This window comes from Micrasema longulum, unplaced genomic scaffold (genome assembly GCF_059751315.1).
Source record: "Micrasema longulum isolate JH-2025_06_02 unplaced genomic scaffold, ASM5975131v1 h1tg001237l, whole genome shotgun sequence".
NCBI classification, from domain to species: Eukaryota; Metazoa; Arthropoda; class Insecta; order Trichoptera; family Brachycentridae; genus Micrasema; species Micrasema longulum.
The window spans coordinates 209,502-226,876 of record NW_028278424.1 but is presented as its reverse complement, the minus strand read 5'-3'; the positions used below and the strand labels follow the sequence as shown (position 1 = coordinate 226,876).

The following is a 17,375-nucleotide window of genomic DNA, read 5'->3' as shown; positions in this document are numbered from 1 at the left end:
GGTTACAAATTTTTTAAAATAGCAAATTTTGTGTTAAAAATGTTGATATTTTTATATTTAATGAAAAGTTTAATTTATTTCTTTCAGATTTTCTAACAATTTGAAGTGTAGTTTATTTTTTATAGATTGCATGAAATTATTTTAATTTTTACTTTTGTTCACATGCTGAGAAAATCATTTAAACATTTAGAATAAAAATATTTAAAAAAACACAAAGAAAGTGTAGACTATATATACATTTGAAACATTTATTTTTAAGCAGGAACATAATTGAAATTTTGTGTTTTTTATTTATTTGATTTTCAAAATAAGAATTTCATGTTTAAATCCTAAATATATTATTTTTAACAATATTTACATAGGTTTTACTTTTTCTTACCAGTCAAATTATCAAAATTACAATATTATCTCACAATGCCTGAAATATTAACAGAAGCTAATAATATTTTATCATTTTTTTGCAAAGGTAAATAGAATATGGTTAACCATGATCTTATTAAATGATTTTACAAAATCTCAGTATTTGAACAAATGTTATTCTTGTGAATTTTGTGAGACCGTTTTTTGATTCAATTTTATATTTTAATATTTAGTCAATGCTTTATTGATTACTGTTACATAATTAATATCTTAACAAAAAGACAGATATTTTGAGAAGGCAGTATGGAAATTGAGGTACTTAAATGGCTCTTGACCTGTTATAAGCTGATTCAAGTGAAGACTATGCTCTGTGATTATATTCAGTCCAAAATTGAATGTATAAATATATTACCTTTTTTTAAAACTTAGTTAATCTAATTAACTTTTGATCAATGTAAATACTTCTGATTCATTATATAAAAAAAACAGAATTTCCAGGAGTACCTAATATCTTAGATAACATGTCTTAAAACCATGTTTTTTTTTTTCATTTTTGAGTTTTTTTTGTTTTTCTTTTCACCTTTTAAAACTGGTGTGTCATAACCATAAAGGTATATTTATAAAAGTTTTAAATTCCGTTAAATTTTTCCAACAATATCTCGATTGTCATAAAGAAAATACCAAATTAGCCCTAACATTACGCAATGTTTTTTACTTCCTCTCATTCCTGCTTTAAATACATAAGTTGCATTATATTCGAGGCCGCGTTATATTCAGGCTAATACAGTAGTTAAAATATCACAGTGTTTAAAAATGGCCGCATTCAAATAAGTGTGGAATAAAGCCAATGATCTGTTTTTTTGTTGATATATCTTTTTATGTATAATATTAATTTTTAATGTATACCCCTCAAGGGTAAATCCAGTTTTATCTATGAATATTTAGACGTATTAAAAATACTGTAACGTAATTCTTTGAATTATCGTTGTTGAATAAATGGCGGTTTCACAAAATGAACGAGTTGTGCATCTTGCACGTTGGATGTTTAACAAAATGGCTGACGATTCGCATGCACAGTTATGGTTGAGGGCTCCCGCCAATCAGCTACGGCGGCCAGTAAGAGACTGAGTGAACCGACCTCCCGGGCTCAAGGTGCTGTAAGGGCATCCAGTGAGTATATATTTACCCTACTTATGTGTTGATGAATATTATATAAATATTTTGACATAAATAGTGTTCTATTTTTTATATAGAAAGTAGTTAAATATAGTTAGGGTTCTATGCAGACAAAACTGTCCGTCCGTTCTATGGACTTCCCCATTACAGAATTTGATTTCAGTATATTTATATACTTGCAATTCAAGGTAAGTTTATAAGATCTGTACTTTCAAGTACCAATGGGGATGTTTAATGAGACATTTAACTGTGTGGTGAAACTTGTTTCTTCCACTTAGAAATACAAAAAGATTTTTGAAATATTGTTTTGGCTTAGCTAAATAGTATATTTATTTAAAAAAATCATTTGATAGATTCAGATTCTTTACACTAAAAAATTGGACAAATTTTTTAAACACTATCTGGATATGATCGGTTAACCATTCTGGTTAAATATCATCAGGAAAGTTATAAAAAATAATATACCCAATGTAGTAATAATATGTACCATCAATTTTCACAACAAACTTTTGTAGGTTTTGGTAGCGGAATTGGAAAATTATTTTTAAACTTTAAAAATTTCTGGTATTTGTCGGGGGGTGTGGTTATTTCTCAGGTATTTATGTGTCTGATTCTCTGATATTTTTCTTGTGTGCATGTTGTTATTTTGTCTTAACGGACAAAAAGAGAAAATGACAATCCAAAAGTCATTATCTCGGTAAATGCTTTATATATGTTGCATGTTAATTTTTATCACTGTAAATGCCACATTAATCCTTTTTTCTGTCTGATGAAAATAAGTATATTCCTGTTTAGCTTCAGTAAATTTGTATCTTTAAAAATCAAACAGTAAGCCATTTTAAATTTGTTTGAAAATAAAATATTGCTATAAAAATAGATTTAACCATTATAATATCTTCCCTCATGTTGATCAGTTTGAGAACACAATTTGTTCACTTATGACGTCTAGACTTCATTACGCCACAAGGGTTTCAAAACTGGTCTCAGCTTAACAAATGATTCCCATATTCTTACACAGTTTTATAAATATAATTGTACAAAAAAAAAAAAATTATACACAATTAGTTTATTACTAGGGAAATCTGTTCTAAGGAAGACTGTACAGTAGGGTGGGCCGATATTTTTTTTTACGAATTTTGAAATGAAAGGGGTCTAAATAGTTGCCTTTTGGATTACTTGCAATGCAAAAAATATCAAAAAAAATATTTGATACTACTTTTGGCCCTCAACCAGAGCTTTAAGTTTTTAAAAGGTCGATTTTTTGCACTAAACCGGCTGTCGTTTTGTATTTAAGTAAGAAAAGCAGTCCAATCAAAATTTATAATGTGCATTAAACCTTATTTAATGATCATCTAAGGGCGTGAGTTGCACTTTGTTTTGTAATAAATTAGTAACATTGTTTTAATGAGCCATTGTTTTCGTCAATATTCGCCAGGCGCTCGATGGAATCAGTTGCGCGGAGTGTAAACTTTTTGCATTTCGGTAGTTTTAAATCGTGTTCGAATTTGTAATGTGATTAAGTTATATATTTACTAAAAAAAATCATTTTTATCAATATAGATAATTAACAAAATGTTCAGACAGTGATAATCTTCAAACCTCGGTTGAGGGCCAAAAGTAGTGTGGAATATTTTTTTAAATAATTTTCACATTCAATGTGATCCAAAATGCAACTTTTTAGACCCCTTTCACTTTCATGTCTAATAAAATAAAAAACTTAATACATCATCGGCCCACTCTACTGTACAGTGTTCAAAATTTTATTAGCATGTTTCACATGTCATGTCGAATATTTTTTTTGTTTCTTCTATCCTAAATTGCTTCATCCAGATTTTGATGAATTTTTTAAATATAGTTTGTTATCAGTTAATTTAATTTTATGAGGAAGCATATTAAAAATTTGGCAGAAAATAATCCTTACACCTTTGACCAAATTTTGCGTTGAAGGGAGGAATATTGACAATAATATTATTTCTTGCCCTTGTTATATTTTCATGTGCAGGGGAGAATGATTTTTATATTTTTAATATTTATGAATAATGGAAAATGACTACAAAATTTAAGTATTTGTATAGTATATTAGAAAATAGCTAATCTTCATGCTATTTAAAAAATAATGACTCGTCAAAATGATGGATTACTGTGGCTTTAATGTGTTCCATTTTTGTCATGCTTTTGTGTGTCGTAATTTCTGCATTTTGTGTTGTGACGTGATTATGGTTTTTGTGGTTCCAACTCAGCATTGTCCGAGAGCACTCCGACTAAGGACACAATGAGAGCCACAACTCCCTCGTCGTCAGGCACCAAGATCAAGAGCCGATCCAGGAGTAAGTCTCCATTCAGGAGTTTCCGCTGGAGGAGCAAGAAGCAAGCGGCGGCTGAAGGTTCACATAGCGATGATGACACCTCAGGTAGCTCGGCCAACCAGAAATTTGTGGTGCTAGAGAATATTGTTGACTTAAAACTCCCTGTGAAAAAATAGCCCCTGTATTCTTTGATTCAATTTTTTTAATCTCCTTTGAAATATCTGTAAATTACACTTATTATATTAGGAATATCCTTGATATCTTTGTCGACTAAACCTCCTTTTAAATAATGTGCTTTTGGACAACTCGTCGATTTGTAATACACATAATTGAATTGTTTTTATCAAGTCTACGAGAGTAAGTTTTTGAGAGAAAAAAGAAATCGCTGTAGTTTTATTAAAAAGTAAAGAAATCTACATTTTTCTTAGAAATATTTTCACCAATCATCCTTAGATGGATGGGTGTTATGCAAAAACATCAAACTGAAATAATTGATGTGTAACATCAGGCGCATTTTCAAAAATATGTTTAATGATTTAGTTTGGCTTTTAAGTTTAATATTTAAAAAGTATAGAACAAAAAAAGGTGATAAAATTTTCGTATTACTTATTTTTTTATCCCATTGAATTTTGAAATTTTTAGTACATTGAAAACCCAGTTTTACATTTTTTTTACCGCGATTAACGTCGGAGTTTGCAATTTGGACTGAAAACTGACAGCTCAAGAGTGAAGTTAGTTTCTATAATTATAGCAACTTTTTGATAGAAATTTGCAATTTTAAAGACAGTTTAATGTGGATAGCAAACATTTTCATGTTTTTGACAACTCGAGAGTCTGAAGTTAGTCTCTAATCATTATACCAACTCGTTGGTCGGAAAAAATGCAATCCCCACTGAAACCTGACAGCACAAGAGTCTGAAGTTAGTCTCTATCATTATACCAACTTGTTGGTAAGTCAAATCGATAATCAAAATTATTGTTGCCATTTTCGTGTTTTTTTTATTGTAATTTTGCAAACAGTTTATTGTGTTTTATAGATATTTATTATTTATGAATATAATATTTAAAAAGTTGCAATAAAAAAAATGGTTAAAACATTCCTGCATAAATTTTTTAATAAAAAAAAAATTTGCATAATTCATTTTTTCACTACCCTACATCTACATTTTTTTGGTAGTCCCTTAAAAAACGTAATTTAGGGGTTTTACTGTATATGATGTGTTTCAATTTATAACTTTTATAAAAATAATTTATTCAATTTTAACTCCTTAAATAAATAAAAATGCAGATTTCTTGTTCTCTGTTTTTTTTACTGAGTATTTTTCTTCCTACAAAGGTTACTACCATTTTTTTAATTTTTTCACATGGATAATGTCAATAACTTTCAAAGGCAAAACAAATCAAACGTGGTTGCTGAGTCAATTTACACCGAGGATGTGGACTAACCTGGGCTTGGATACCTTCCAGCACCACAATATTGGGATACCACACAATATAACTCGTCTGCACCAACTATACTTTCTCAACTTTCACACTTAACCAATGATGATTCATTTCGTTTTCACAAAATAACAAAACTATAGACTCTTGTTCTTTGGTATGATGACTTGTCATCAAATAATTATATTATATCCTTAATGATACAATTAATATTTTCTTTTAAACTCAATTTAACACACTAACTCTTTTCTCTGTCACTCAGTGTTTAACATAAAAAAAAAAAAATACCATTAACTTTAAAACCTAGTTATTTTAATTGCTTTATTTGAAATGTATTGTATAAATCAATTATGAACAAATATTTGTAATATCAGTCAAAATAAAATACCTAAACACATTAATGATGCTAAATAGGCAAACAAGGTAAACTTTTGGCATATAGTAGAGTATTAAAATATTTAAGGCAACGCCTGAAAATATTATTTTTTCAATTTCTATACTTCTTCATGGACCAGGTAATTTAGGGCGATTCAACTCCCCCAGGGAGTTGAATCCAGTCCTTGTCTACAAAAATTTGGACAAACTCAAAATATTGTTGATTAATAATTAAATTAGCAGAGGGTAAGTAAAAAATATTTTATTCTATTTAATGTGTGTCTTCTCTGTCCTTATTTAAAAATTTTCTATTGCATGTGTTTAACAAAAATTATTTGATGAAATCGAGAGATAGTTTTGAGGTTAATTGAAATACACGCGTGTTGAAAATTATTATTGTATTTTGTGAATTATAATGGTTTGAATTAAAATACCTCTCATTTCTGATTTTATCAAATAAAACTAATAAATTGGTATTTTTAGCTTTACTAACCATAATATTTGTAAATAAATCATCATTGTTATTCATAAATAAACCGTTTTTTAACCATAAACATGTTTTCAGCTTTATGTATTTTTAGTCGTGTTGTTACCACCTTTATGTAGGCACCTAGTTGGTGGCCTAATTTTGTGATGTACAAAGTTATGTGGGTGCACAGAATGAGAGCAAGTAAAACAGGGTACTTACGTTTTACACAAAGATTTATTCACGAAACTAAACTACTGAAGCTAACACATTGAAAGAAGGATTCTAATAACTATATTAGGCAAAATAAAATGAAGTTGGTAAATCTAAATTGGCGGTAATTTTGTGCCTCGAAGACGCGTGCGGTGAGGTCGGAATCCGGTAGTTTTCTCGAAGCCGGTTTGGCCCGTTCGTACGCTCTACGTCGGCGTTCGGCAATGTTCGGCTCGTGCCGTCGTTGTCGACCCGCCACACAGCCCCCTTCCAAGTTTTGAAATCTGTTTTTCAAAACTGACGCTGTATCACCCTCCTGCCGCTACGCGTTGTGTATGCCGGTTGTTCTGTTGGTGTTTCCGTTTCTGCTGGACTGGCTCGTTCTTCCGCTGTCTGGAACGCCGGCTTGCACCTGTCCAGCGAAACCTTTTTATGTTCGCCATCCACGTCCAGTGTTACCGTCTTTTCCGCCCTGGTGATGACCTTGTAGGGCCCCTTGTAGTTCGGCATCAGGGGTTTGTACACTCTGTCGTCCCTCAGAAACAAGTGTGTGGCTCTCTTTAGTTCCGGGTGGATGAAAACGTTACCTTTATTGTGGTGCTCGACTGGCCTTGGTTTGACGTTTTGCATGAAATTTACCAGTTGCCTAGTGTAGGAGTCCGGGTCAATGTAGTCGTTCGTCTGCTCCAGGATGTCTGCTGGTAACTTTAGTTTGCACCCATACCGCATCTCTGCTACTGAGTGCTCTGCATTCGTGCGCAGTGTGGCCCTCAGTCCGAGTAGTATGGTGCTGATCGATTTTGTCCACGGAACAGGGTGGTGAGCTTTAATGGCCGTCTTCAGCGTTCTATGAAATCGCTCGATCATGCCATTACTTTGTGGATGGTAAGGCGTCGTGTTGGAGTGTGCTATGCCTGATCTGGAACAAAACAAGTTAAAGTCCGTAGACATGAATTGCCTACCCTGATCAGTTATAATTTTCTCCGGTACGCCGTATCTCGCAATCCAGTTGTCCCAGATGGCTCTGATGATTGTGTGGGTCTGGATATCTGCGATAGGGATTACTTCCGCCCATCGAGTGTATCGGTCGATACATGTGAGGCAGTACCTCAGTCCCTCTGATGGTGGAAAAGGTCCGATGAGGTCGACATGGACCACGCAGAATTTCTGTCTCGGCATGTCGATCTTGATGATCGGTGTCCTCGTGTGTTTGTTGACTTTGCTCTTCTGACAGGGTATGCAGGCCTTCGTCCAAGCTGCGCAGTCTGCTTTCATATTTTTCCAGACGCCTCTTTGACTGATGGTCTTGGTCGTGGCGTCGGCTCCTGCATGGTTGAGGTTATGCACTTGGTTGAAGAAAGATCTCTGTAGCGTTTTTGGGATGTACGGTCGCATGTTGCCTTTGTTGAGATCGAAGGCGATTTCTTGTCCCTGCATGTTGGTTTTGATCAGGTTCAGAGCAGTGTTCTTGTCGTCCAAGAGTGCGAGTAGTTCGTTGTCCTGCCTTTGTTCTTTATGGATCTTTTCGAACGATATGTTTGCCTCTTGTTCGATCATGTCGATTCTTGATAAGGTATCGGCGACGACGTTGTCTTCTCCTTTTATGTATTTGATGTCCGTGCTGAACTGTGAGATGTAGTCTAGATATCTGAGTTGTCTGGGGCTTTCTTTGTCGTGACTTTTCCTTCTAAACACGAATTGTAGTGGTTTATGGTCCGTGTATATACAGAATTCTCTGCCCTCCAGATAATGTTGAAAGTACCTTACAGTCTCAAAAATGGCTAGTAGTTCCCTGTCGTACGTACTATATGAACACTGAGCCTTGTTCAACTTTTTTGAGAAGAAACTTATCGGTTTGTAGTTGATGCCGTCTGTGGTTTGTTGTAGCACGCCTCCGATTGCGTAATCTGAGGCGTCTGTCCACACTGACATCTTGCTGCTTTCCTCTGGGTAGCTAAGCTTAGTGGCGTTGATCAGCGAGTTCTTGACCTCTTCGAAATCGTGTGTAGTGACTTCGTTCCACTCTACTTTTCTGTTGTCATTCTTTTTTGCTCCCTTGAGGTAATCGTGTAGTCGTATCAATTTGTGTGCTGCTCGTGGTATGAATCTTCGGTAGAAGTTTCCCATGGCCAAGAATCTTCTCAACTGCTTAATGGTTTCTGGCTTGTTGAGGTTCGTGATGGCTTCCACTTTTGTTGGCGAGGGTCCGATGCCTTCAGCCGAAATTTCATAACCAAGAAATAACAGTGTTTTCTTGGCAAACTCGCATTTAGATGGGTTTACCACCATTCCATGATCTTGAAGTCGCTGGAACAAAGCTTTTAAGTGTTCCACATGTGTTTCTTCGTCTGGTGAAGCGATCAATATATCGTCGATATATGCGTGTACTCCTTCTAGACCTCTTGTGACTTCGTTGATGTGACGTTGGAATGTTTGTGCAGCGCATGATAGTCCGAATGGCATTCTTACAAATTCAAATAACCCGAATGGTGTGGTTATAGCTGTCTTTTTAATGTCAGTTTCATTAATTGGAATTTGGTGATATGCTCGTTGTAAGTCAATTTTGGAAAAAATTTTACAGTTAAATAAGTCATTGCATATATCGTGGATATGTGGCAAGGAATAACGATCAGGTACCGTCTGTGCGTTTAAGCTACGGTAATCGCCACAAGGGCGATAAGTACCATCGCTCTTCTTCACCATATGCAATGGAGAGGCCCACTCACTCTTGGAGGGTCTACAAATACCTTGAGCCACCATGTGATCGACCTCTTGCTTCGCCTGCCTCAGTAGTTCTGGGGACAGCCGACGAGTCTTACACATAACGGGTTTGCCACGGGTATCTATATGGTGGATTGTGTTGTGTTTATCCAGCCCTGCGTATGGTTTATTGATATCTACTAGTTGTGGATACTTCAATATGAGTGAGTGGTAAATGTTGGTTTTGTCTGTTAATGATATGGAACATGTTATGTTGTTGTTTGTGGAGATGTCAAATGCTCTGACTATCTTGCCGTTTGTATTGTCTACTAACCGTTTGTTCCTAACATCTACTAACAGGTGGAAGTTGTGGAGAAAATCTGCTCCTATAATAGGGCGTGTCGTATCCGCTATTATAAACTTCCATGTAAACATTTGTTTACATCCCAGATTCAGTGTTACCGTGGTAACTCCGAAATTCTGGATCGTAGTCCCGTTCGCTGCATAGAGAATTAGCTTAGACTTTTCTCCATGGCGTTTGTGTAAAGATCTAGGAATTAATGATATTTCCGATCCGGAGTCAACGAGGTATGACACACCGGTATCACGATCTTTAACAAAGAGACGTGTTGTGTTGGTTGAATCAGCCGCCTCCGCTATGATTCGACCATCTAGTTTTTTGAAGCTAGATGCGGTTTAAATTCACATGGTGTGACGCATTTCTTAGCTTGATCGCCAAATTTTGTGTGGAAGTAACAAAGAATAGTTTTCTTGTTATTTCCGTTGGCCCTATAGCTTGTTTTGTTGAAATTGTTGTTGTATTTGTTGTTATTGAAATTGTTACTGCTGTTACTTGTTGTGTGTTTGAATCTATTGTTATTGTTGTTGTGACTATGCTGTTTGTTGATTGTGTGAAATAAACTCTCTACCTTATGGGTTAGAGCTTGTACGGACTGTTCTAAACTACAAATGTTATTTTTATTGTTGGTACCTACTACCGCTACATTATCCTGTGTGTACACCTGTATTAGGCGATCTGCTATCGTCGCTTGCCTATCCCAGTCATCTTCGCTTATGGCTAAATGCGCTTGGATCGTCTTGGGCAGTTGTTGTATCCACAAGTATTGCAACGTCGTTTCGTCTATTTGTAAACCTATTGCTAGCGTCCGCATCTCTCTAAGTAGGCTGGATGGGTTTCGATCCCCAAGCTGTAAGGAAGAAAACAGTTTTTCTCTCCTTCTGTCCTGTGGACAGCCCATGCGTTGGATTATAGCTTCCTTCAGCCTCGTATATTTTGCTCGGTTCGGTTCCATGAGTAAAATATCTGAAACTTGTTCTATGTGCGCTTGTTCAAGTTTTGACACTAAGTGACTATAACGTGCGTCTTCTGAAACTATGTTTGCCAACTCGAATTGTGCTTCTATCTGTTTAAACCAAAGTTCGATGTTGTTCACCCATAGCTGTGGTAGTTTAACGCTAATCCTATCCGTGTGGAACATGTTGTTTGCTGTGTTGATATTTGTCAAGTCAGTGTTGTCCTTGTTAGCCATTGTTTACAGTTTAAAAATATTCGTTTTTTAAAAAAAAAATTCAGAAAAATGTATGTAATAATGATTACAGTATAAGTTAAAATATTGAAATAAAAGTATTCAATAATGAGTGTAGTTGTATTAAAAAGTTAAGTTTAAATTATTAGATTTAAATTTAAATTTAAATTTAAATTTCAAACAAAAATATTTATTTTTTAAATGTCAGAGTCACTATTTGTTATGTATGTACTGTGCAAGTTATAGAAAAGAAAATTAAAAACAGAAAATTTAAATAATTATTTTACCATACGGCGGAACACATTTTCCAACTATTAGGTATTTGTATTCTCCAAGCCTGAGTGGTCCCCTCAATATTAATATTCCTTTTGATTGTCCGTTGTACAATATATCAAGTTTAAAAATGTTTATGGTAAAACTTCAAATCTGTAACACATAATAACATGCATAGCCTAGGTTAAAAATATAAACATATATAGTACAGTCACACAATATAATGTATATAGAAAAAAAGTATGGATACTAATGTCCACGTACTAAGTTAAACATTCGTCGGCTTAGCCGCCCGAATATCTGTTTGTTTGATAGTTTCAAGTTGTTTACAAAAATAAAATTTTACAAATTGCAAGTATTGTGAACGACTGCGCCAGCTGAAAAATATTTCCGATAGATTTCGCTGGTAAAAAAAAAACTTACTCCCGCAGTGCGTTCACAAGGAGAAAACTTTCGGATGCCTACGTCACGCTTGTCTCGCCATATAATATTTGTCAAAAATAATTATGTACCGGATTTTTGAAAAAAAAAAAAAAAAAAACAAAATTTAAGAACTATAAATAACAATTATTTTCCGGTACCCTGTAAGTACCTCTACTCAATCTGGCACCCTATGTAAATGTTCGTGTGAATTGTTTGTGTGTTCGACTCAAGAAAAATAAAAAAAAATAAAATTTATATGTGTTGTAGGAATGTATTACTCGGCGTGCGATTTTTGGTGAGCGAGTCGCTCGAACGTATTATATTATGTTTGTTTATAATAATTTTAGTTAAATTATGAATCCCCTGTTTGAATTAATCCCGGCCGAGTAATATTGTTAAGAAATTAATCACAGTTTAATCAATTCACTAGTTACATTAATTACATTTACATTAGTTACATTTACATTGAAGATTGTTACCGACAGAAAAATTCACTCGATTCGCTCGGTCTTTGAAAAATCTAATTCTATTATATATTATAATTATTATAATATAATTCTATTATACTAAATTAATTAACCTTACAATAAGTTAACCTTGAAATAGATTAACCTTGATTAATTACAAATAAATTAAAAGTGCAATCAAATTAAAAATGAAATTTTAAATTTTTCATGTACCGACCGAAAAAAAGTAATTGTTGTACAATTTTGTCAAGCGAAGATATTTCTGTCTGAAATTTTGCGCAATTTTTATGGAATTTGAATGGGGTCACCGTGATTGATTGTTTAATGTTGTGTTTTCGTGTTCAAACGTCGGGGTATACCACTTTTAGTCGTGTTGTTACCACCTTTATGTAGGCACCTAGTTGGTGGCCTAATTTTGTGATGTACAAAGTTATGTGGGTGCACAGAATGAGAGCAAGTAAAACAGGGTACTTACGTTTTACACAAAGATTTATTCACGAAACTAAACTACTGAAGCTAACACATTGAAAGAAGGATTCTAATAACTATATTAGGCAAAATAAAATGAAGTTGGTAAATCTAAATTGGCGGTAATTTTGTGCCTCGAAGACGCGTGCGGTGAGGTCGGAATCCGGTAGTTTTCTCGAAGCCGGTTTGGCCCGTTCGTACGCTCTACGTCGGCGTTCGGCAATGTTCGGCTCGTGCCGTCGTTGTCGACCCGCCACATATTACTATTTTTTATTTTATGAAAATATTTTTTTCAAAAACATAATGTGTCAAATTGTTCATGTTAAATAATCACCAATGTGACGAATAATGTTTTCCCCAAGCCAAACCAAATCATCGCTGTTTTATTGTCGATATTATTGTATGTATTTCTTATTAAAAATATTGAATGTGTATTAATGAACATGTTGTATTTTAGAAGGACAGAGTCCGGGAAGTGATGACGAGGTCATTGAAGGAACCTTGGTGAGGAAACATGAATGGGAATCGAATGTTAAGAGAGCAACAAACAGGTAAACTTTATTTGGTTTAGTAAATATCCATTTGATTAACAAAAGGCATTGTTCACAATTAAATCTTAAAGTGTTTTTTAAAACAAATGTAAACTTCTAAAATCTCTCGTCTTCAATTAATTACCTGTGATATAAGATTAAAATGTAAATAATACATTTGTATTATTAATATTTAGGGCAATAACTTTGTGGTCAAACATTTTACTGAATGTTATTAAATATTTGTAAATAACCACTTACCGCAAGTGATTATTTACAAATACTTACGGTAAGTGATTATATTTATACCAATATTTAATAACATATAGTAATACGTTTGTGTTTGAAAATTATGCATATCTGGTAAAATGTACCTGGCTGGCTAAGTACTGCTCCTAATAAAATGTTATTAAAATACGAGGGCGGATTGAAAATGAAACTACCTAAGTAGGAAAAAAACTTTTTTTTTTCAAAAACCATTTATTTCTCAACATAGTCTCCTTTTACTTCGACACACTTAGTAAGACGATATTCCAATTTTTTTATACCATCTGAATAATACGATTTCGGGAACCTCTCAAAATACACGTTAGTTTCGGTAATCACTTCTTAGTTTGAGCTGAATCTTTTTCCTGCAAGCCATTTTTTGAGGTTTGGAAACAGGAAAAAGTCACTAGGAGCTAAATCTAGACTATAAGGTGGATGATCACCAATTCAAAGTGTATTTCACGTAATTTTAGCATCGTATCGAATGCTGTGTGAACCGGTGCATTGTCTTGAAGAAAGAGCACTTTTCTTCATTAAATGTGGTCGTTTTTCTTTGATTGCATCATTCAATTGATCCAATAATGCGCGATAATATTTTCCTGTGGTTGTGGATCCTTTTTCAAGATAACCGATGAGCAATATTCCGAGTGCATCCCAAAATACAGTGGCCATAACCTTGCCAGCTGATTTCACTGCCTTTTTCATATGCAAATGTTCATGCAAAATGTTGAACACACATTCATATGAGATATTTACTATTTCAACAATCTCACGCAGCTTCACTCGGCGATCGTTCTTAATAATTATATTGAGGATTTTCTTAATATTTTCTTTAGTAACCACCTCTTTTGGCCTTCCTGTTGATGGTATTGTTGCAGTGCTTGTTTGGCCGCGTTTAAATTCAGCAATCCAATATTTTACCATGTAATCTGACGGAGCAGACTCACCGTAATGTTTATCGAGCTTTTCTTTTGTCTCTTTCGCCGTTTTCCCTTTCAAATAATAGTGTTTAATCACTGCACGAAATTCGCTTTTTTCCATTTTTCAAGAAACACAAAAGTTGTTTACTTCAAACAACTACAACGAATAAACTAATCGATGAATTAGGCTGACATTTTAACAGCTGCCGTTTGACAGATCGCAATTTGGAAAAAATAAATCTTTTTTGTGTTTGTGCTGCCACCTAGCTCTAGGTAGCTTCATTATCAATCCGCTCTCGTATGTATGTCAACAATAATCTATAAATATTTATTTAAAGGAAATATTGTGGAAACCTAGACATTTATTCACATTCTCTTAATATTATGGTATCGAAATCTCATATAATGCCATAGATTTTTTGTAAATAAATTTAATGATGGCTTTTCACTGGCTGGTTTAAGTCTGTCAAAATAATATTACATTGTTGAATCTCAATATCTAATTCTAAAAATGGTTTCAGGTCATGGGACAAGGTCTACTCTGTAGCCAAGGATAACAAGATGTGGTTCTACAAGGATAGCAAGACTTACAAATCATCTCCCGAGCAAACTTTCCGAGGAGAACCCCCATTAGACCTAGCGGGATCCACAGTCGAGGTTGCTTCCGACTACACCAAGAAGAAATATGTGTTCAGAATCAAGTGAGTATCCTTAATTTTATAATAATTATTGATCAGAAGTGACAATATTAATTTTTTTCCATTGCATTAAATTTCCAAAAACCTAAGAATTGACTACAGTAGAACTCCGTTTTATCTGAACTCCAGTAATCCGGATTGCCAAATATCCGGATTACAAGTGCACGTGGGACCTCGCTGCTGGTAAACGAGTTTCTTTGTCAAAGCATTTAACTTTGCTGGACATGTTTAAGTAAGTTTTTAATGTAATTCCAATTCGTCATATTATTTCAAAAGTAATGAAAAAGTGGTCATAGAGTAAATTTTACGTTTTCTTTCAACACAATTTATTGATTAATACAATTATCCATATTTCTGCATATCAAGACAACGTCTGACACTCCTTAATCCGGATAATTGAAGTTCTACTGTAATAAAAAAATTACAAAGAATCTACTAATCTATACATTCTGGACACTGTTATAAAAAGTTGTCCCTAGATTTGAGAAAACAATAAATTTTTATTTCTGGTGACATGGTCGGGAAAATAAAAAGAGATCGATAGCAACAATGTTTTTTTTTATTACAGGCTGGCTTCTGGGGGCGAGTTCCTGCTGCAGGCCACGGATGACGCAGGAGTCAGCTCCTGGCTGGGGGCCCTCGGGGGGCAGGCGGCTGCTGCCGGGGGAGGCTCAGGTCGCGCCCAAACCCTGCCACCTCCGCAACGTGAGGACCAGAAGAGGAGGTCCTTCTTCACATTAAAAAAGAAGTAAGTTTATCAACCAAATAACAGTTGGAAGTGGTGAGAAAATTTGTCGCACTGTGAATGACCAAATCTGTATGAAAGTGTATTATTTTTTTTTTAAAACACAATAGTTGAAAAAGTAACATGTTTATGTATTTTTAAGTATAAATTTACACGCGTAGTATCCATCAATGTAATAATTGTTACTTCCAAAACGCCTTATGTGAAGTCGGGTGCATTCTGTCATTAGCAAGTTATTATATACATTAAGACCTTTGAAGTAACTATTTGTTTGGTTCGGAATAATGTTATTCTAATGTTTTTTTTGTTTTTCTAGTTAAATGTCATCCCGATACAGGATTTGAGTGGCCCATCGTGCGATGTATGACTTTTGGACAAAATGTGTTCGAGTTCATAACAGCAATATTTATATCAAGCAACATCTCAAATGTACCTTAATAATAAGTCTTTGCGGATATCAACATGCCGTGTATTAAAGATTTCACGTCTATTTCATTTTTATTCATTGATCTTGAGTTAATAACGCCGGTGAATGTTGAAATATGATGGACCAAGTATGTAAGATTCACGATAAATGTGCTACCCTTAACGCCAACAGATATTTAGTGCCGTCTCCCAGAGATGGCGTGTAAATGTTTGATCGTACTCTAAAATTCTATCGGATCTAATTGTATCTATTGACACTTTGAAAAGGAGTGAAAGGATCTTGTAAATTAAAATTCCATCACCAGTTTACCACCCTGACTAGAAAGTTTCTAACTTAGGTACGTAACGTTCGCAATTACTGTTATTATTAAATCCCAAATTGGAAAAAAAAGATATATATTATAGAGAAAATGTCTATAAATTATTTACTCTTAAATTATTTAATGTTTCCCGCAAGCTAGCAAACACTTGTCCCATGTAGGTTTATCTTTTCCTCGGAAGGAACGCCCCCAACTTTATAAAACGACTTGAAGATATTGAATTCTTTAAAGTAATTATAATTACCTTTCGTTATCGTAATTTGTACTGCCACTATACGTTTGTCTTTTTGGTATAGTATTTTTATTATTATCGATGACAGGATTGATTTGTTTACTCAGATAATTTAGCGTGGAAATAATAAATGTTAGTAAACCTATCGTGAAAGAAAAAAAATTATTGTTAAAATGTTTAAGAATATTTATTCTTGTAGAAATAAAGTTCTCGCTTGTGTGAATGTGTTAAAACTTTCGCCAAAATATCCGTGACTAAATCAATCTTTTCATTACGAGATATTTTAATAAGTTTGTTTATAAATTTGAATTATAATAAAAGATATATATCGATAATTAATTGTTTTTATGTGTTTTCAAATGTGTAATTTTACGATTGTGTCTACAACGTTCATACTAGATTTAAGCAGAGGTGATTTGTCACAATCCGTGTATAGAAACCATTTCACAAACGCTAGATTTCGTCATACGCTTGTCCTGTACAAATCAATATATTTATTATAAAATTGTGGACAAAGCTATTTATATTCTGCACAAACTATTTTTTGATAGCCTGCAATTTTACACTTTTAAAATATTCTTTTTAGATGTAAAGTACGTAAATTTTAAAATTCTAAATTATTAACTGACAGAATAATTATTGTTGCGATATTCTGTTTTGTTTTTACCATTTATTTTATTCCCTCAACATAAGAATTTATGTTGGAATATTTTGGCATATTGCATTCTAGCACTCTTTCATAGACAAAGCATTTAATGTTGTTAGTATGTCATCATTTTCGTACATTTTTTATTCAAGCTATTATTTTTGACTCCTGTAAGTTGAAATGAAACTAAATACAACACATTTGCTTATAATTTTGTTTTATTTTTTACCACTTTTCCCACCCACACACATACATAATTTTCACCACCAACAAATTATTTTATTTTACTACTCACAATTTAAATATACATAAAAATGAGATTGCCGTTTACATCTCGACGAAGTTTTCTTTAAATTAAGTGAATCTAATCAATTTAA

The 17,375-nt window shown here is 33.7% G+C and overlaps 1 protein-coding gene across 9 annotated transcripts in view; it reads left to right on the top strand.

Moving 5' to 3' along the window:
• Nucleotides 1-17,206, top strand: part of beta-Spec (spectrin beta chain) — a 164,535-nt gene extending 147,329 nt beyond the window's left edge. For 3 of the 9 annotated variants that reach the window (XR_015823783.1, XR_015823784.1, XR_015823790.1), the window contains 5 exons: nt 3,777-3,947; nt 12,672-12,765; nt 14,453-14,632; nt 15,198-15,377; nt 15,691-16,514. Coding sequence is in view for 1 of the 9 variants with exons in the window: in XM_088234426.1 (XP_088090552.1) it covers nt 12,682-12,765; nt 14,453-14,632; nt 15,198-15,381 (448 nt within the window). In the remaining 8 variants the exon portion in view is untranslated. Of the gene's footprint in view, nt 1-1,437; nt 1,531-3,776; nt 3,948-12,671; nt 12,766-14,452; nt 14,633-15,197; nt 15,382-15,690 lie in introns of those variants that run through there. The other 6 variants (XR_015823788.1, XR_015823789.1, XR_015823787.1 and 3 more) reach the window with 6 other exon arrangements.
• Nucleotides 17,207-17,375: the final 169 nt, after the last annotated feature.